Source organism: Protopterus annectens, chromosome 4.part0, assembly GCF_019279795.1.
Source record: "Protopterus annectens isolate FY-2018-M chromosome 4.part0, PAN1.0, whole genome shotgun sequence".
NCBI lineage: Eukaryota > Metazoa > Chordata > Ceratodontiformes > Protopteridae > Protopterus > Protopterus annectens.
The window spans coordinates 71337499-71359923 of NC_056733.1; the positions used below are offsets into that span (position 1 = coordinate 71337499).

The following is a 22425-nucleotide window of genomic DNA, read 5'->3' on the forward strand; positions in this document are numbered from 1 at the left end:
TAGTCCTGCAAAGACAAATAGTGACTGCTTAAACTGAGCAAATGACAAAAGAGTCTGTTACTTTCATCCAGGCAATTCCAACCCCCACCTAGCACTTCCCGCCTCGGTATCTGGAGGCTATGGAATATAGTTTACCTCTGCTCCACACAAACAAGTTGCCACACAAAGTATTCCAAATTGCTCCTGCAAGTCACAAAGCCAGAAATATTGTTGAAAATATCTGCATGACTGCCAGCATCAATGCAAAAACTACTACTGCTAATATCATTGTTTTTATAGGTTCACAGGCAAGTACTAGACTAGCTGCCCTTGTATGCCATTTTAAGCCTAGCAAATTTCCCTGTTTTTGCTCAAATTAACCTATCCCATTTGGTGGTTAGAGACTGGCCTTACTCATCCCATGGTTGATAATTATATATTAATTGGACCATACCATAGACAATACGAGGGAACCCAAGCACAGGATAAAGCATTTAGGATATGCTTTTATACATCAGTAGTACAGGAGGCAGTCCCTGGGTACATTTTTTGTTTCCCATCCAAAGATCCAATATTGACAGGGATGAACTTTGTTTTATACGGATAGGGATTCCGTACTACAGTAGCAGGAGCCTCTGCAAGATATACCCATCCCTCCAATCCATTCTGTCGATGTTACAGAAGAGGCCTAGCCAGAGTATTTTTGATGTTATTTAACTTGCTGATGTGCAGTAAATCCACCAGTACTGGGTTGGATAATGCCTTGTATGCCACACACAGGTAACCTCTTAACAGTCTGTAGGATGCAAAGTATAGTGACAAGGCTTTGAATAGGTCCATATATTGCCCCATTCTTCTCAAGTGTCCAAAACTTCTGCAGAATATCTTTAACTTTACTCATATTTTGGACTTGTCCCTTGTAAAATTTTTGATGCTCTGGTAAATTGCTGAAGATCAGTCAATCAAACCTTGCTTTGCGTTTTAGCCGAGGAGCTAGAAGTGACTGTAGGAATCTATAAAGAGCTTTGGTCTTTTGTCATAGCTCCTAATTTTTTTTTTCAGATATAATTTTTATTGCATTTCACTTCTATTTAAATACAAGAAAATAATGACAGAAAATATACGCACAAGGTACATGGAATATCAAGCTTCAGTCGTCCAAATACGATACACAACATAAATCATCAATGTTGGGGTAACAATTATACAGAATTGTCTAATAGTCAAGCTACTCTTAATGATCTGTAAAACAGACACTTACATAAAGATAGTATACAACATATTGAAAATGTGACATTAAAACATTGCAATCAGATATTCTAGTCTAACTAAATAAACATTCTGTCTTGCACTAACTATGTACAATATATACACTGATGTCACCTTAATGTTCATCTTTTATGTGTTTGCCATGACCTGTACACTGTTATTGTGGGTATTCACTTTCCTATACTAATTGTCTTTCGTTTTCCTTAATTATGTAAAGTAATATTGATGGTGTAATCCCTTGTTCATAAATCAGTTTTGTCCTAGGATTTCTAAAAGCGTTTTCCAATGTTTCTGATAGTAAGATAGTTTTTGGCTTCTTGTAATTAATTTGCTGGCTAATAAGTATCTTATAGCCATTCCTTTAAAGTCTTCCCAAGTGATTTTACTTCTATCTAACCAATTTTGGGCTATATACGATTTGATCATTGAACACAAAGGGACTATGATGTGTTTAAAATTATTAGGGAATATATGTAAAATTGCCATTTCCCATGACAGGGTAGATTTGGTGTATTTATTCCTTTTTTCTAACTTGGTTCTTAGTGAACACCACAGCTTGTAAACATTTTTACAGCTCCAAAAAATATGAATGGTGTCAGCAACACTGTTTTGGCATATGGTACAGTAAGGGGAGTGGGAGGGATTAATTTTGCTAAGAAAAAGTGATGTGTGATACGCATTGTTATTTGTCATAATTTGGGTATAAATTAGTTTTTTAAGGGAGTTAATTTCAAAGTAAGTTCAATAGCATCAGATTTTTGTTCATCAGTTATCTTATTATTTTTCATTTATTGATATACCTGCATGTCTTGGTTGTCTATTTTGACATTCATAGTAATTGTGTTGATCAGGTATATTAACTGGTTGATTATGGTATTATAGCTTTTATTTACTTCAAGTTTTTGTTTAATATTGTTAACTGAGAATCTTTTGATCTGGTATAGGTTCCATACAGTGATATTTTTAATTTTTGGATACTGATTCAGGTTTAAAATAGTACTGTTTAATTTAATATTAGGATTAAGGTGTACTGGCTGTCCCAATACCAAAGTATCTTTAAGATTTAGGGAGGCTACCAGCTTTTGAAATACATTGCGTTTCTTATTATTATGGGATGAACCTTAAAATGCTTTAAAGTCTTAGAATTTAGAAAGGGTACTGCTCTAGGGTTCAAATTGCATGAGATTAGATGATTGTAATACATTTTAATCCATAGTGGATACCATACTTTGTTAGATGGTTCAAAATTTGCTATTTGTATAATTCGACTAGCGTTTAGTATGTTGTAGTATGTTTGGAATTCAGGTAGGCCTAGGCCCCCTTTTTGTTTGGGTAATGTTCATAGGTTCATAGGTTTATACTAGGCTATCTGCCCGAGGGCATTTACATGCCTAGCCCATAGTTTTGTGGCTTACGCCACCCCTTTAGTATGGGGAACTATACCCATTATTTTGCTGTGCCTCTGTCGAGCAGTGACGCTGAGGTAATCCCTGGGGTATATCTGCGATCTCCCATCCATTGGTCAAGATTTCTCTTGAACAAGGCCAGCGAGGTGCTCTGCCTCACATATACCGGGATTTTGTTCCACAGCATAGGGAGTCTTTGGGTGATGAATCTATCCCTCCAGCACGTCCTATTAATAGCCGTGTCGAGGTTTAAGTCTCCCGCCCTTGTGGCTCTGATGGATCTAGATTTTTTGAGGTGAAGCATATTCATCAAATCTGGGTTTGACATGGCGTTGTATGTCAGGCACAGGTCACCTCTGAGCAAGCGGTGGCGACTGAATAGAGCTGAAGTTCTTTCAGTCGGGCAGCATAGGACAGATTTTTGAGACCCTTTATCCTTTTGGTGAGGAACTTTTGTGGCCTCTCCAGCTGCTGCAAGTGTCGGGTCAGATACATTCCGAATGGGGCATTGTACTCAATCATTGGTCTGATGAGTGATGAGTATAGGGAAACTATGACCTCCCTTGACCTAGATGTGAATCCCTTCATGATAAGGTGGGCAATGTAGAAGGTCTTCCTAACTACTTTAGCTACATGGGTGTCGAATGACAGGCTACTGTCAACCTGGGTCCCCGGGTCCCTAATAACTTCTTCTGTGCTCAGTGGATTGCCACCTATATGGTAGCTAGGGGTAACCTTGTTTTTCCAAAGCTGATCATCTTATCTCTGTATTGTGGCATCATTCTTGGTGAAGGTAGGATACTGCTCAAGGTCAGGGTCATACCTGCCTGGGCTACATAATCAGAGAGCTCCTCAATGTCTCTTTTCATGTAGTCCAAGGAGGTACGTCTCAGGTCGTTTACACCAGCGTGGACAATGACTGAGTCGTATTTGTACCTGCTGTTGAGAGACCTGAGTGCTTGCGTTATGTGGCGGATTCTAGCGCCCGACAGGCAGCTTACTGTAACCCTCTCCTTACTCAGTCTGGTGAGCGGGACGTCAGTGTGTCTGACTATGGAGTCACCAATGACTAGTGTGTCTGGCATTGTGTTTGGCCTTAAGGGCTGTGACTGTTTGACACTCTGACTGTGAGGTCTATGTGTTGCAGGTGTTGTGTTCTGGGGTGGTAGTTGTTTGGGTGTCTGCTTTGGTGGCCTCTGCTGTTTTGGTAGATTTTTGATCAGAGCCTCCGAGTATGTCTTTGTGTGTTTATGTGTATGATTTGAGGTTGTGATGGTACTATGTGAGTCTGGGTCTATAGTGTGTGTGGTAACCTTCTCCTCCTGTCTGATCTTGCCAGTCCTATGTTGAGAGAGCTCAGCCTCCAGTTTGGCCGTATAGTTGCATCTCGCATGTATTTGTGTTTTGTGGGAGGAGGAGAGGGTTGTCTGTGTACATGAGGCAATTGTAACATTGCCTCAATATTCCCAGGTTCACCAGCTGAGCAGGAGAGGACACTAGCAACTGATCCCTCGACATGCTAGAAGGAATAGACAAAAAAACTTTAAAAGAGATTCCGGGGGATGTGGGTGACCGAGAAATGGGGTTTGCCTTTTTGGGGTACTATCTATAACAAGAGTGCTGTATCAAGGTGATAAGTACTGTAGGAGCAAGTGCTAGGTTTAACAGAAAAAGAATACTCTACTCGGAGTCAGGTAGAGATGATCTTTTTAGTTATAGGATATGCTGATTAGATCAGTAGTATAGTTCGAGGAAGGTAGTTTTAAGGGAAAATTTGAAGAGTGGACTTTAGGTAGCCCGAATAGTTTAAACCTGCTTAACCGGCACTGCCCTAGTGTGCAACAGTGGCAACTCCGCGCTAAAACGCGCGTTTAGCGTGTTTTATATCAGGGGGCTGAAAGAAGCTAGGAACTGGCCCAAAATGACCAATAGACTACAAGTTACTGGCGGAAACCTCACAAAACTGGAACAACAGGCAGCTCAATGCTTCCCACTCCCACTGGTAAGCAAGGGAACTTCCTCTCTTCCAAATTAGGCAAAGAATCAGTAACAGGAACTGCAAACAAAGTCCAGGGATCAGCAAGCTCTGAAACTGGACTACTCTAGCTCAGTAAGGCGGGAAAACAAGAGATATTTTTTGGGTTTTTTTTTTTCAGAAACAAGCAGAAACAGATACAGTAGACACTTATAAATGCTATAAATCGGCTATCACAGCCTACACAAACAATTTGCAACAATTACAGATTTTAAAAGTAACAAACTGAGAATTCAAGTGCAATAACAGAATAAATGCAGAAAAACAATAACAATGTATCAGCAAGCAGGCGAAATACAGTTGCTAGATAAATAGAAGTGGAAAGCCACAAAAATATACTTAAATCAGGTAAAGTCACTTTTTTAGCTCTCTGAAGCTTGGATTACTCTGCTGGCCACCACGAGGATCTGTGCTGAGTAGGTACAAGCCAAAAAACGCGCGTTTAGCGTTTTTTATATCAGGGGGCTGAAAGAAGCTAGGAACTGGCCCAAAACGACCAATAGACTACAAGTTACTGGCTGAAACCTCACAAAACTGGACCAACAGGCAGCTCAATGCTTCCCACTCCCACTGGTAAGCAAGGGAACTTCCTCTCTTCCAAATTAGGCAAAGAATCAGTAACAGGAACTTTATTTCTGTACTTTTTGGATGCCAAATAAACTTTCCTAGTAGTGTTTCCAGGTTGGAGAAGAAGTTTTTTGGTATATTTTGGTTAATAGCACTAAAATTAAACAATAGTCTTGGAAGACTATTCATTTTAACTATGGCCACCTTAGCTAGTGGAGATAGATTGAGGTTTAACCATCTCATAGTGTCTTCAGTGATGTTAGACCACGTTTTAAACAAGTTGTTTTTAGTCATGCCGGATTGGGGGTGAGTGAACTTAATACCCAGATATTTGAGATATAATTGACTTTAATTTCAGTTTCAGGGAAATAGAATTCCTTATGTCCTAGAGTATTCACAGGGAATATGAGGTTTTATTACGGTTAATCGCATAATTAGATATTTTTGAGAATTTTTCAATGGAGTTTAGTATCTTATTCAAATCAGTATTAGGGAATTCAAAATAAATGTTAAGATCATCAGCAAAAGCTGTATACTTTATTGGGACTTTGGAAATATTCATAATATGGTGGCAAGTTCTTTGTGATATTTTAAGCAGCAGAGGTTCTATGTATATATTGAACAGGTAAGGTGATAGTGGGCATCCTTGCCTTGTACCATTCACTATTTGAATAGGCTTTGATTGCTTTTTAAGTATAGATAGTGTTGTTGTGGCATTTTTGTTTAAAGCCCTAACCATGTTTATATAGCCCTCAGCAATATTAAATTTCTTGAGTATATTTAATAAAAAATCAAAATTTACTAGCTTTGGTTGCATCTACTGGCAGTGCATAGCTAGGGCATTTATCATTCGCTTTTAAACTAATGACTGAATCAATAGTAAGTGTGTTGTCATATATTTGTCTGTTGTTCATAAAGCCTAGTTGCTCAAAAGATATAATGTGAGGTAGAATTTGTTTGATTCTACTAGCTAGTATTGTAGAAAGAATTTTAATATCGATATTTATGAGTGCTATCGGCCTGCAGTTATTTGGGTTTGATGCATCAGATTTGGGTTTTGGTATAAATACAGTTTCTGAGTTATTGATATACAGGTCTTTGGTACCATACTTTATTTTGTATCTGTATACTTTCAGTAGTATAGGAGCTGTTTCTTGAAAGTCTTGTAAAATTCCATCATGTAACCATCAGGCCCTGGTGATTTACCTGGTTTCAACTTATTTACAGCAGCAATGATTTCTTCTACACTTAAGGAAGCTTTAAGATTATGTATTTGTGTCTCATTCAGTACTGTAAATTGTAACTCTACGGTAAATTGATGAAATAATGACTCATTAAACTGGTCTTGGGGGCCATATAGTTTTTGGTACATCTCTACAAAAGCTGCAATGATCGCTTCATCTGTCTCTAAAGTTTTGTTATTATAATTTAGTTGCTTTATTTTGGTAGGAGGATTCTTAATGTTTATGATTCTTGCCAGTGCTTTTGTGGGCGATTGAGCCCATTCGGCATATTTGTGGAGGAGTTTAATTTCATTGATTGAGTACTGTTGTATTTGAATTTCACGTAGTTGTCCTTGTAGTGTAACCATTTGACTTTCAACTAATGGTGAATAATTTATTTGCAGTTCTGACTCTATATTTTTTAATTTTGATTCTATTAATATGACTTTTTCTCTGTTTAATTTTTTATAGAAAGCAGCTTTTTGAATTAATATACCCCTAATAGTGGCTTTTGTAGCTTGCCATTGAATGTCATATGGTACATCTACTACTTCTAGGTTGTTATAAGTTTGGGTAAGAATGTCTATGATATTTTGTGAAACATCTTTAAGCTTTAGTAAGTTAGTATTTAACGTTCAGTTCATAACTGTTTGGGGTCCTTGCACTGAGCTCCCCAAATTTAGTGTAATATTTATCTTTGTATGATCCGATATTGTCCTAGGTTCACTATTGTATGTGACTGTATTATTTAATAAGATTTCAGATATTAAGATACATCTATCCTAGACCAAGACTTGTGATACAGTGAATAATAAGTGAATTTACTAGTAGTTATACTATTTCTATAGTTTTCAAATGGGTCAGCTAACTTAAAATCTTCCATTATTTCAGCTATTAGTGTAGTAAGCTGAACCAATTGCTTGTTATTCTTATTTGTTATTCTTATTTGTCCCATCAAGTTCTGGATTAATTAACATATTCCAGTCACCTACTATGATATAGAAGTAATTAGGATAGTTCTCTAAGATTCTGTATATCTCATATAGATAAGTTATTTGATGCAAACATGGGGCATAAACATTCAGGACTAAGAAAGGTTTTTTAAACGGTGGCAGTTCACAAGTAAAATAACACCATCTACCATTTGGGTCACAGCTACCTTTCCATATATTACCATCAAAAGATTTTTTAACTACTATGACAACTCCCCTAGAAGCCATACTATCACCAGCAGCAACAATATATTTCACCCATTTTTTTTTTTGGATCTTTCTCCCATTGCTCTTTCAACATATGCGTTTCTTGTATGAAAGTTATCTCTGCCTTAGATTTAAAAATTAAGTGCATTAATAGATTCTTTTTTTTTCTTATCTTGTAAGCCCTTTACATTCCATGAATCCACAGAGATCATCTAAAGGGTATAATGCACAGATTGCTGGCTTTCAGAATAAGTGGATATATATATATATATATATATATATATATATATATATATATATATATATATATATATATATATATATATATATATATATATATATATATATATATATAGGGACAAAATAACATTTCAAAATTATTAGAATTTATTGTACATATCAATGGTGTGGATATAAGTGTGACATCACTCCCTTTCAGACCCCCCCCCGTGCATACCCACGCTAGCCTACTACCTGAACGAGAGGTAATAGCAATATTAACAACTATAATACAAAATGTTTCTGTCATTCTAAGTCCCAGCAATAAAACATCACACAACAGCATGCCCACACAAATCAAGTATAAAAGATATTCATTCTAACCATTTGTTAATTTGAAAATAATTAAGCTGAGCATATTTTAACTAAAATTTATATATCTAGCTTAATAGACAAATAGCAATCTAATCAAAATATAGTACAAAGCAAACCATCGCGTTTTAATTGTGTTCACACATAGAGAAGTAACAACATACACAACTGATTTTACCTTAATATAGTTTTGTCAAACAGTGTTTGCATGTTCCTTGTTATGCTGGTCATATGTACATTCCTTATATATATATATATATATATATAGCAGTTCTTTTATTTGTTGCGTCTGTGTTTACTGCTACAGTTATATCCCTGGGTGTCCATTTATTATGTAAGAATCAAGCATATATACAACAAAAAAAAAAAAAACAGCATTGTGATCATAAAAAGAAAGAAAATATGAGATAGAAAAACAAAGAATCCCTATATATTCTCTGCTGTAAAATATTGGTATGCTTACACTTGATGCATACTTATTTTAAAGCTTAAGAAAGCATATTTTAACACTATGTAAAAACAACACAAACCTAACTACAATGGTTTGCTTTTCCTAGTGAGGGTCGAGTATTTATTGCAGCTGCAACAGCTGCTACAGTTTCTAACCCAGAATATTTTATTAGTCCAGCTTGTGTATATTCAGGAAGGAACAAGAAAAAAAAAAAGCAGCACCTATATATTACCATTTGTATATAATCAATTAACCTGTGGTACTATTTCTAGGCTAGATTTACCTTCCATACACCATATACCCGAGAATCTTCACTTTTTGAGTCAGGAAAAAGTAAATCCACAGGTATTCTGTTATGTGAGACCCTTTAATTTTCAAACGCTAGTTTTCTGAGATGTTTTGGGCTTGAATGGATACCATAGTTTTTCCTTTGATCTCAGCTGTGCTTAATTTTCCTGATTCGTGGTTGCAAAGGATTCTGGGTAATGTAGTTCATTCGCGACAGTGTGGAGATGCTCCCTAAGCTGTAGTTGGGAGTGCCCAAATGAAAAACAATGAATCCAAGCAGAAAACAGATATTTTAGGTATTTTACCTAGTCATTGAGAGAATTAGTATGCCAAAAATACACAGAAGCATATATAGTCTTTGTATTAGGAGCCTGTTTGTGTAAAAAAAAAAATACTTCATGGCAGTTCTTTAAAGGCTTTGAGAAAAGCTGTTTTTGCTTCTTCTTTATTTTTAACTGCATAATTTAAGCCATTGTATTGAAATTGCAGAGTTGCTGGGTATTTCATTTGGAATCTAATGTTTTTGCTTACTAAGTAAGTGCAGTATGGTGAAAGAGCTTGTCTTAACTGTTTTATCTGTAGAGGCAGATCCTGAGCAAAGGTTATCTTGCAGCCATTCCATAGAATATATTTCCTTTTTTTTGCAGCTTGAATTATTTCTTGGGCATGTCCAGCATTTAGAATTCTTACATATATTTGCCTGGGGGCATCCAGGGTCTGAGATTTTCTCAGAGCACGGTGTATTCTTTCAATAACAATTTTTTGGGATAGTTCTTTGTTTTCAAGAAGGAGACTGAAGATTTCCTTTGCTACATTAGCTAGCTGTGACTGTTCATATTTTTCTGGGATGCCTCTGATCAATACATTATTTCTCCTTGCTCTAGCTTCCAGATCAATCAGTTTTTGTTGTATTTCTTTGACTGAATTTTCAGTGATGGAAGAAGCTTTCTGTATTTCTTCTATCTTTGTCTCATTACTCAGTATTCTAGCCTCATTTTTGTCCAGTCTGGTTATTATTTGATCCAAGTTATTGCCAAACGCTGTAAGTTTTGAAGAGAAAGATTTTATTTCTGTTTGCAGAGGCATTAAAGCTGCTTTTAGTTCCTCCATGTCAAAAGATTGATCAGTTTTTGGTTTCATTTGGTTCTTTGACACTTCGGCTTGAGATTTGGTAGTTTTCTGCCTCTTAGTAATAACTTCCTTGTCTCGAGAAGCAATTTGAGATAGTCTTGTTTTAGATGTGTGTGCTTCCATTTGGTCCATTTTTCTTTGTTGTGTGAAAGCTTGCTTCTTTTCTTATTTTTTGTAGCTGCTACTTACTGCTTGCAGGCCCAGGCACATGTACAGGAGTCACTGCTTAGTCATCACCCAAATCCAAGGTATGCATTTCTTACTTTTACACTCAGAAGATAAAAATAAGCTTCACTCAGGTAGCGACTTACGTTTAATTACGCAGGAGTTGCTTTTTTGTAGATTTACACTGTAGCAGTAGCCTTAGATGAGGTTAGATTTGAATTTAGTAGTTGGAGCAAGCTGAAGTGTGTGCAGTCTAGCTGGCGGCCATCTTAGAATCATAGTTCCTAATTTTACTGGTGTCACTGAATAGTAAAGCCAAACATTACAGATTCATAATTATTTAAAAAAAAAAAAAAAAAAAACATGCATAGCGCTGTTGCAAATTCTCATGACTGAGATGCTTTGCAACTGTCTGAATGTCGTATGAGGTCTCTGTGTGATCTCACAGTGTTCAAGTCTACTGTGATATAGCTGGACTTGAAGGTCAAGTCAAGTGGAGCACCTCCCTTTGAGCATCCATCATCCTCAAGTACATAAATCCATGAATAAATAATGAAATACGAGCACCTAGAAACACAGCACTCTCTGTGAACATCTAGCTGGTCTATGCAAAAGGTACAATCTAAAATAAATGAAGGTAAAATAAAGGCTACAGCAGTAAACTATGTACTACACATGAATTGGTTCAGTAAATACCCATACCTCTAGGGAAATAAGATGAAGTACCTAGGTGTATGGATTAAAAAGGTTTCTATTATGGCATCTAAAAATTTGGGGGAAGAGACTAAACAAAAGAGAATATAAACATCAAGCTCTTGATTGTGGACATGTCTAGTTAAGATGCAAGCAGTGAAAATGTTCTGAGCCTCTCTAATTTTATATACAGGTCAAGCATATTAACCACAGGAGAAGTTGTGGACTGTAATTAATAAAGATAGTGAGGAAGCAAGGAGTGCAAGAGTTGTGGGATAAGTTGTTTCTTCCCCAGAGACTGCCTTCCCAACCAGGGATTTAACACAACTCTAGTTTAGTTGTCAGTGGAGTCTAGAAAGTACAGTTGTGCAAGCAATCTTAACATAACAATTGATGTATGAATGAAGGCAGCTGCAGCCGCCTTAGCTATATGGGTTATATCCTGCTAAGGATGCAACTGGCCAGCCTCCAGAGCTTAAGGCACCTTCCATGTGCCCAAACTATTTCCAACTTGAGTAGAGCTGAAGCAAAACAGTGGTTTGGGTGCAAAACCCCACAGTTTTTATGTCAACTGAGAGTGGGATGCCAGAACCTTGAAAAGGTCAATGCTATGAAAATAAAAATAGCAGTCCTCATCCTATCAAGAAAAAACATACAAAATAAGGGTGATGGAGGGAGGGAATGGCTACTGCAGCAGTGATTATTCAAACATCTACTGCTATGGTAAGCTAGCTTTCACAATTGTACTATGTTAATCATTTAAATCCCCACTGCAGTAGCCTTAAGAACATGGGTAGACTACCATAGCTTGTAGTAACAGGGTTGAAGAGGATGATCCAGGAGCTTTTGAGAAACCTAGCTTGTAGTGGTTTGTGAAGGTATGTGCGGAGAACCTTGCTTCACCTAAAATACTTCTAGAATACAACCCTTTGCAAAAAGTCACTGGTGATGCTAGAGACCTAGCAGACTGACCCTTGACCCTGCCTGGAATTGGCACACTGAAGTGGATATAACAAAATGTAATAGCATGAGGAAACCATTTGGAGAAGGTTTGTTTGACAAGTTTTTTTCAAACCTTCATGAATAATACTAGGCTGCAGTGGTGCAGCAGTTAGCGTTGTTGCCTCACAGCAAGAGGTACTCCCGTTCGATTCTCGGCTGGAGCACCTTCTGTGTGGAGTCTGCATGTCCTCCCTGTGGTCAAGTGACATTAAAGACATGCAGGTAGGTGCGAGCGTGAATGGGCGTGCCTTCTTTGAAGGTTGAGAGTCGGGCTGGCAACTCGGCACCATAAAAATCCACTGCCAATCACGAGTGGACCGGAGTTCCGCTGTGGCGACCCCTAACCGGGAAAAGCCGAAATTCTTTTAGTCATAAGAAATGAATAATCTGAGTTTCTAGAAGTTTCAGTTGCCTCAAGATAATATGTGAGTTGTCTGTAGACATCCAGACTATGAAGAATCCTTTCCATCATTTGATCCCAGAAAGACTGGGAAATGAATAGCTTGGCTCAGAGAAAACTCAAATTCTCTTTAGCCATAAAGGAAAGATTAGTTCTTAAGGAAACCCTATCTTTGTGGAATCTGAAATAAGGCTGACCCACTGTAAGAGCTTGCAACGCACATACTCTTCTTGCAGATGTCAGAGCAATCAGCAAAACTATTTTCCATGTTAAGAACCTCAATCCAGCCTGATGAGATGGTTCAAATGGGACAAGAATTAATTTTTCTAAAGCAAGATCTCAAGATGGGTCCCTACTCTTTACAGGAGGCTTGGTACGTGACACCCTTTTCAAAAATATTTTACACAGGAATGTAGTGAACGGGGAGAATCCATAGTCAGACACGTTTACAGATCAACAGGCAGACATGGGGAAATAGCTGACAAATGAACCTTAATAGAGGAGTATGAAAGGCCAGAGCTTAATAACTCACAAATAATGCAGAGCTAGAGAAATACTAGCTTGAAATGGGTCCTGGTTCTTGTCTTGGCATCAACTAGAAAATCTCTTCCATTTGATAATCTCTATTTCCTAACAGCAGGTGTTCTTGCCTCTGTTTAACATTTGCTGCACATCCTCAGACAATAGGTGCCTAAAAGGTATTATAACTAATCGGTTAGTTGAAACTGTTTTGAAATGGGATGCATCACCCCCCCCCCCCCCATCCTATGTGAGTAGGTCCAGTCTTTTGGGAATCCTGTCTCAACTGCTCTTGAACATTAAAAAAAAAAAGAACCACCACTGTTGCCTGAGTCAGGAGGGAGTCACCACAGAAATCTTTGGACTGTCCTCCTGAATCTTCAGGATGACCCTGGATAGCAGTGGAAAAGGTGGACAGGCATACAGGAACATTCCTGTCCAAGGAAATGAGAAAGCATTTGTTTTTCAAGGTCTTCTTGCAAGGATTCCTAGAGCAGAATTTTTGCCAACTGACTGAAGCAAATAGGCCTATCTGGGGTATTACCCACAGCTGGAGCAATATGAAAAACCCTTGATTCTGTTTCCATTTCTGAGGGTCTGTCCTAGTCTTGTTCAGCTCATCTGCCACAAAATTTTGCTCTGATGGGATATAAAATACCTGTTGGGCAAGACTGTGCTGAAAAGCTGCATCTAATGCCTAGTCTGCACACAGACCAATCATGTACAGCATTACTGTGGTGTTACCTGTAACCATTTATAATAGCCCTGGAACCCACTGAGGATTGAGAGAATTAGGAGCATTTATTACTACTAACATCTTTTTTATATTTGTGTATTTAGGTCAGTCTTTTTTTGTTCCAAAGACCCTGCACTTCTACTCCTATGGACACCACTCCCCAAGGAAAGTCTGAGACATTTGTAGTTGCAGACTGTGCTGGACAGGTTTCTCTACCAACATTTCCTTTTCACAAATCCCAAAACACAAATCTGGCATGTCAGGGAAGTTGATGTTGGGACCTACCAATTTTAGTTTAGGAAACATCCCAGGAAAACAACCCTGTGAGGAGGAATCAATCAAGACTTTTGGATGTTCTCCTGAAACCCTAGTCTGTGTAGGAGATCTCTTACCCAAGTGACAGATTCCTGAAACTTAGAAAAAGACTCAGCAAAGATAAGCAAGTCATCTAAATAAGGAAAAAGGTGAACACCTTGCAGTCTGCAGTAGGCTATCGCTTGAGATTTTGTGCACTGTGGACAACTGAAAGGGTAATGCAGAAAAATGGAAGTATGATCCAGACACTGAAAACCTGGAGTTATCGGAATGTAAGAAGCATCTTTTACATCTGGAGCAAATGGGGAATGAGAGGTAACAGGTTAAGGGATAATATTTTCAACTCTCACAAACTAAGGAACAATCTAGGATTGGTCTCTATGAGGCTTCTTTCTCTGGTACCAGAAAATTCTTAAAACACTTCCCTTATAGGTTCATAGGTTCATACTAGGCTATCTGCCCTACGGCATTTATAAGCCTAGCCAGAGTGTGTTTGGCTTTCACCACCCATTTTAAATGAATTTTGCTATGCCCTCTTTCGAGGTTAGTATACTGTGCCTCTGTCTAACAGTGACACAGAAGTGATACCCGGGGTAAACCTACGATCTCCCATCCACTCATCAAGATTCCTCTTGAAGAGAGTCAATGAGGGACTCTGCCTAACCTGGACTGGGATTTTATTCCAGAGTGAAGAGAGCCTCTGGGTTGTGAATCTGTCCCTCCAGCATGTCCTATTTATTTCAGTGCTGAGGTTCAAGTCTCTCGAGCGCGTACCTCGATGGGATTTGGATTTTCTGAGGTGCAGCATGTCCATTAATTGCAGGTTGGACATGGCTTTATACGTCAGGCACAGATCGCCTCTGAGCAGGCGGTATGCCACTGAGTAGAGCTGGAATTTCTTTAACCGGGCAGCATATGGCATCTGTTTGAGCCCTTTGATCCTCTTGGTGAGGTACTTTTGGGGTCTTTCCAGTTGCTGCAGGTGTCTGGTAAGGTACATCCCAAAAGGGGCATTGTACTCAATTATGGGCCTGATGAGGGATGAGTAAAGAGGCATGATGACCTCCCCTGATCTAGATGTGAATTCCTTCATGATTAGGTGGGCTATATAAAATGTTTTTCTAACCACTTTGGCCACGTGGTTTTCAAATGAGAGATTGCTGTCAACTTGGGTCCCCAGGTCCCTAATTACTTCTTCCATACTTAATGGATTACCACCTATGTGGTAATTTGTGGGCACTTCGTTTTTGCCAAAGGGGATGACTATACACTTTTTGGCATTTAGCCTGAGGCCATGGCTCTGGCACCAGTTCTCTGTTTCTATAAGGCCCTATTGGAGGATGCTTGTGTCGGTTGCAGAGTCAATTATGGCCCCTAGTTTGCAGTCATCTGCGAACTTGGTCAGCCACAGTCCTTCCATATTGGCTTGTACCTCTGAGAAATATATACCGAACAAGAGAGGTCCCAGGACTGAGCCTTGTGGGACGCCACTTGTAACTGGTTTGGAGTCTGACATGGCTCCAGCAATTCTAACCATGTGGGTTCTGTCCTTGAGCCAGTTTGTAACCCATCTAGTGACATAGGGGTTTATATTTAAGCTGGTGAGCTTATCTATAATGCCCGAGTGGGGTACTGTATCGAAGGCTTTTGCGAGGTCCAGGTAGGGTGTGTGGACCACCTTCCCCTCGTCAATGGCCTTGGTGAATGTTTCAAAGAAATCGACCAGGTTTAAGAGGCAGGATCTGCCCTTAAAGCCGAACTGGGTAGGATCCAGTGTCTGTAGGTCCCCAATATCTTTATTTATGAGGTCCATGATGATCCTTTACATAGCTTTGCAGACCAAGCTAGTCAGGCTTATGGGGCGATAGTTTCCAGGATCCGTTGAGGCAACACCTTTGTGGAGAGGGACCACTGTTGCTGTACGCCACTCGTTGGGTACATATCCTGTAGTAAGGCTGAGATTGAACAGTAGTTTTATGTTTGGGTTTAGCTCTTCTTGGAGTTCATGTAGGACGCAGCCCGGGACACCGACTGGTCCCACTGATGCTGTGTTTTTTGCTTTGGAGAGGGCGGCTCTTACCTGAGCATCTGAGATGTCAGGGGGGGCAGCACTCTGCTAGGATAGATATTTGCCCTTTTGGTGGGAAGGGGGGAGAAGTTTGCGCTGAACCTGTCAGCTAGGATGTTAGCAATGTCTGTGGGTTCGGTGTATTTTTTGTCATTTTGGACTAATTCTGAGCATATCTGGGAATTCCCACCCAGGTTCCTAACATAACTAAAGAAAGCCTTGTGATTATCCTTAGTGTCCTGTGCAATTATTCTCTCGAATCTGGCCTTAGACGATTTTATGAGTGCCCGTATTTTTTTGCTAATACTGATCAGAGATGCCTTCCCTTTTGGAGATTTTGCTCCATCATGTAGTAGCTTCCTCCTTCTATTGTACAGTTTGTTTATGGCTGGGGTCCACCAGACAGGACACCTGCCTTTGGAGTATTGGGTCTTGGTTTTATTTCGGATTGCATGATCCATGCATTCCTGAAGGTGTTCATAGAATGCGTTTATGAAGGATTCTGCGGTCTGGGCCGTATTTTCCACAGGCCCGGGGGCTTTGAAGGATTCCACCTCAGTTTTGACGAGTGTGAAATTTGCTTTAGAGAAGTTTTTTACGGTGGTTTTCTGGGCAGGGGGTGGGGTCGGGATGTGAATATCCATTGAGATTAGTTTATGGTCTGATCTTACCAGTGAGGGATACACTTCTGTTCTGGAGCATAGAGCCCCCATGTTGGTGATGATCAGGTCCAGTATGTTTTCCCCTCTTGTGGGAGTGGTAACAAGTTGTTCCATAGCATTTGAGTTTATAAATTCTAGGAACATTTGGGCTAGGATGTTGGAGCTAGAGTAATGCTCCCAGTCTATGTTTGGGTAGTTGAAGTCCCCCAATATAATGGTGTTTGGAGAGACCTTCATATTTTCCAGTGTTCTCAGGAAGGCCAAGTGGGGTTCCTGGGTTTGGGAGGGTGGTCTGTAGTAGGCTATAAACTGGAAGGCAGTTTTACCCACTGTTAGTTGCACATGGATAGTCTCTGATGCTTCATGCTGTGCCACCAACCTGGAGGTGTGGGTATCTTTGACGAATATTGATACTCCCCCTCCTTTTGTGGTTCGGTCCAAGTTTTGGGGCCAAAAAGCATGGTATGAGGTATAACCTGGTAGTGCTGGGGTGCTCTCGGGAGCCTTGAACCAGGTTTCTGTTACTGCACAGATATCAACGTTCTCCATGCTAAGGAGAGTTTTGAGTGCGTGCATCTTGAGGTTTAGACTTCTGGCGTTGAGTAGCTTTACTCAGTTTCTTATCCCTTGTGATACCTATGGAGGTGGGTTTGTCTTTTGAGCCTTGCCTAAAAAGGGCACTATGGGGGTGGCAAGAGCCTTTGCCAATATCCGAAAGCCCAGGGGTGACAGGTGCAAGCCGTCCCTAGTGAAGCATCATGGCTTGTCGAGCATGTCATCCCAGGCTGACAGGCATTGGATCCCCTTTGAATGACACCAATACTTAAGCCAATTGTTGAAATTGATCATGTTGTCTTCATATTGTGGCATCATTCTTGGTGAGGGTAAGATGCTACTCAAGGTCAGGGTCATACCGGCCTGGGCTACATGCTCAGAGAGCTCCTCTATGTCTCTTTTCATGTAGTTCAGGGAGGTACATCTCAGGTCATTCACACCAGCATGGACAATGACTGAGTTATATTTGTACTTGCCTTGGAGTGACCTGAGTGCTTGTGTTATGTGGCGGATCCTAGCGCCCAACAGGCAGCTCACCATGACCTTCTCCTTGTTCAGCCTGGTGAGCGGGACGTCAGTGTGCCTGACAATAGAGTCACCTATTACAAGTGTACCAGGTGTGTTGTTTAGCCTTAAGGGCTGTGACTGTTCGGCACACTGGCTTTGTGAGCTATGTGTTGCACGTGTTTTGTTTTGGGGTAGCTGTTGCTTGGGTGTCTGCTTTGGAGGTCTCTGCTGCTTAGGCAGATTTTTATTTAGAGCCTCCGAGTATGTTTTTGTGTGTTTATGTGTTTGGTTTGCTGTCGTGGTAGGTCTATGTGAGACTGGAATTGTAGTGAGTGTGGTTTCCTTATCCTCCTGACTGGTTACGCCAGTACTGAGTTGAGAGAGCTTAGCCTCCAGTTTGGCTATATGGTTGCATCTCTTACATGTGTTGGAATTTGTTGGGAGGAGGAGAGGGTTGTCTATGTACATGAGGCAGTTGTAACATTGCCTCAAGATTCCCAGACTCACCAGCTGGACCGGAGAGGAGATTGACAACTGACCTTTGGACATGCTAGAATAGTATTGGGAATTCCTTTATAATTGAAAAAGGGCCAATGGGGAACAAGGTACTCAAGGGAAGTTTGTGAGGGTGTAGTGCTTTTAATTTTTTAGTGCTGACTTATATAATTGCTTTAGTGAGCAAGTGCCAGGCTTTAGAGTAGGAATAGGGTGTTTATTATGAGAACTAGATCAGTTCTAAGGGAAAAAGTGAAGAGCAGACTTTGTGGAGCTGAGAATGGTTTAAACCCAATTAAGCGGAGCTGCCCGATGCTGTGCTATGGCAAAATTGCGCAAAGCCGCACCAAAGCGGGTTTTATACAGGGGGACTTGAAAGAGCTAGAAATTGGCCCAAAACGGCCAATAGACTACCAGATTCTTGTGCTGGGAACACTCCTCCAGGGATAGATAGGCTGCTCTAAGCTCCCCACTGCCACTGGTGAACAAAGAAGCCTCCCTTTATCCAAGAAAGGAAATGGGCAACACAGGAACTTTCCAAAAGTCCAGAATACAGCAAAGCCTGTATTTGGACTACTCTAGGTCAGGAAAGACGGGAAACAAGGATAATTTTTTTTTTTTTGCAACAAACAGCAAGAAAATGCAATAAATATGCAACACAGGCTAGCGCACTTGAGTGTGTAGCCTCAACAGGTAAATGCAACAAACAGGACAGACTTTAAAAGTGCCGGTGCAAAAACAACTTTAAACAGTTTAAAACAGTTCAAGCAGCAGAAATACTTGCAGTTTAGCTAGACTGGACAGTCGCCCAGGTAGTAGCAGGAAAAAAAACACTTTTATCAGGTTAGCAGTCACTCTTTTAGCCTCTCTGCTACTAGCACCACTCTGCAGGACCACGAGGAGCTTGGCTGAGTAGTAACAAGCGCAAAAACCATGCCAAAGCGGGTTTTATACAGGGGGACTTGAAAGAGCTAGAAATTGGCCCAAAACGGCCAATAGACTACCAGATTCTTGTGCTGGGAACACTCCTCCAGGGATAGATAGGCTGCTCTAAGCTCCCCACTGCCACTGGTGAACAAAGAAGCCTCCCTTTATCCAAGAAAGGAATGGGCAACACAGGAACTTTCCAAAAGTCCAGAATACAGCAAAGCCTGTATTTGGACTACTCTAAGTCAAGAAAGACGGGAAACAAGATTAATTTTTTTTTGTTTTTTTTTTGTTTTTTGCAACAAACAGCAGGAAAATGCAATAAATATGTAACACAGGCTAGCGCACTTGAGTGTGTAGCCTCAACAGGTAAATGCAACAAACAGGACAAACTTTAAATTACAAGCACAAAAGCGCGCTAAAGCTGGCTTTAAAGCAGGGGGTTAGAAAGAGATAGGAAATGGCCCAAAACGGCCAATAAGCTACAAGTCACTGGGCTGGAACCACTCCTCAAGGGACAGATAGGCTGCTCAGAGCTCCCCACTCTCACTGGTGAACAAAGAAGCTTCCTCCTATCCAAATAAGGATATGGGCAACACAGGAACTATGACACAGCCCAGAGATCAGCAATACCTGAAGACTGGACTATTCTAGTTCAGTAAAGGCGGGAAACAAGGATATTTTTTTTGTTTTTTTTTTTTTTTTTTTTTACAAAGTAGCAGAAATTAGGTACAGAAACACAGTAAATGCTTTAATTCGGCTAGCGCACTTGAGTGTGTAGCCTACCAGTTAAACTACACAAAAACAAAAGTGCAAAAAACTCAGAAATACAGGCAGGAATGCAATAAAACAACTTTGCAGAGCTTATTTAGTTAAAGAAACAGAGAAGTCTATATATACAGAAAAGCAGCTAAAACACACAAACACTTCAGATGCAGTGCAACCTAGAGCACTTGAGTTGTAGCAATATTAAGGCAATTACAGTTATAATAAATGCTCTGAAATATACTCTATATTTCCAAAATGTTTGAGAAGCACAGTCAGAACACAAGGAGATTCAGGCAAAAAAAAATTTTTTTTTTTTTTTTATTGAAAGGGAAAAAGGAGAAACAGAAGGCCTTATCCAATGTTCTCTCTGTATTAGGTAGAATGAACTAATGACACTAGACTGGGAGGAGTGTCACAGATCAGAGGGGCGGGCAACTGCAAAGCCACCAAGTATAACAGCAAGACACCAACTGGGAGGAGGGGTAGGGACAAAAACAATAGCCTACAGACAGTAAGCACTAGAGAAAGCCACAAATGAAAGTTTTTAAACAGATAAAGATTTGTAAAGATACAGAATGCGTTTAACTGCAAACAAATCAGTTACTTGTGCAGATTAGTTAATAGCAATAAAATACACTCAAAGACTAAAAAGCAGGCAATAAAAGTGCTATACATTAATTGTTAGAAACAATAATCTGTATAAATAATCGAAAAAAAAAAACAGGATACTTGTATATCTCAGCTAACAGTTGTGGTCAACAACCTCTCATCCACTCTGCTCAGTGTGTATAGACAGAAACCCTATCAAAGTTAGGGCTTAAATACCAGAAGAACAACAGAAGGACAGCTATCCCCCCTGAGTTAGATGATGAATGACAGGAGGGAAAAAAGTTTGATCTGGTGAATGTGGAGGAATCCCCTAAGGGAGGGAGATTTTTTCCATCATCTGTACCCCTGATGAATCTTTCTCATAACCCTTGTCTGAGACCATCTGTTGTCAAAGAGAAGGGAAAGGCCGGATTTTGGGGAAGAATAAGAGACTTGCTGGGATGGGAAAGGAAGGCTGAATTTGTAGATAGCCATTCTGACTTGTTAGACTGCCCTTGTTTCTGGAGGGCTCCCCCATTCTTCGTGGAGCACCCTTGCAATTGCTTTTTAAAAGCCTGCCTGTCAGCAGCTTGCTGTGTCGGCTTATTTTGCTTTTTGTAAAATGCTGTAGTGGTAGCTGTAAAACATTTGACAAATTTGTAGGAGGTTGAAAATTCTGATAAACACCCTGAATCAGCTTACCTCTGCTCACAATTTTTAAGGTCCACATACAACATACATCAAAGACAGAATTCTAATTTTTTGTTTTACATCTTCAGGAAACTTTTGTTTAGGCAGCCATACAAACCTTACATCAGTTACAGAAGTAGCAGCTCTGTTAAGTGGCATCAGCTGAATTAATACACTTTCAAGAAAGTTTTGTCACTTCAGACACAGACACAATAAGATTACAGAAAGATGATTTTTCCTCAGGTGTGGGAAAAGGATTTATTTTACTTATTTATTGTACTTTGTTTACTGAGAAAGTCTGACTGGGCTCAGAATCCATTTCCAGTGGCGGTCTTGGGAGAAAAACTCCAATACATCTGAACACCGATGATGACATCTAACACAGATACTCTACTCTAAAGCATGGAAAGTGACAGGTTTATACAAAATTATATTAATATGGACAGAAAAACATCTGTAGTGGAATTATATACAGTGCAACTCTCTTGAGCTGCTCCACGTCCAGTTAACTATAGGTAAAGTCCCCTACAACATCATAGCTAGTTTTAGAGCCCCCACCATGAAACAGGAAAAGCATATTGTATACATGAACGCACTGGAGTTGCTTGCCATAGCCCAACACCTTACATATGGGTGACTTTAATTATCCTACCATCGGCTGGGAAACATACACGACCACAAACATGTTAGCTCAGAGGTTCTTGGACTTTGTCAATGCAAATGCTCTGGAACAGCTAGTCAGCAAACTCACATGAGGCTCAAATTTTCTGGACAAGGTACTCATTAAGATGGGACAACACTGCAACCCCCTCGCCCCACAGTGTGATGTCCTCCCTGGTAAGATTGGACCATAAATCAGTCTCATTGTAATTATAAGAACAGATACCCCATCAAGCTAAAAAATTGCTTAAGAATTTTTCAAAGACAAATTACCTCCTAAGTAAGTTATAAGAAGTTTCAAAGACCCCACGAACACAGATAACATGGACTCCTATGCACAGGTGTGCACCAATGCCCTGTAACTGCTCAAGTTATTGTATAGAATCGGCTGTACCCGACTGGATTAAAACCAGATCTTGCTAAAAAACAAGCCACCCTGGGTGAACCCCTAGTATATACAGGGTTTACAACAACAGAATAAAACTAATGTCCAAGAACAAGAGGCAAATGGCTCAGAAGAAGAAATCACGCTCTAG

The 22425-nt window shown here is 39.9% G+C and overlaps 1 protein-coding gene across 1 annotated transcript in view; it reads right to left on the reverse strand.

Annotated features, from left to right (window-relative positions):
- Positions 1 to 10690: 10690 nt before the first annotated feature.
- SCPEP1 (serine carboxypeptidase 1) overlaps positions 10691 to 22425 on the reverse strand; it is a 488555-nt gene continuing 476820 nt past the window's right edge. The window contains exon 13 of the mRNA XM_044069708.1: positions 10691 to 10926. Within this exon, the coding sequence (XP_043925643.1) occupies positions 10691 to 10926 (236 nt within the window). The remainder of the gene's footprint in view (positions 10927 to 22425) is intronic.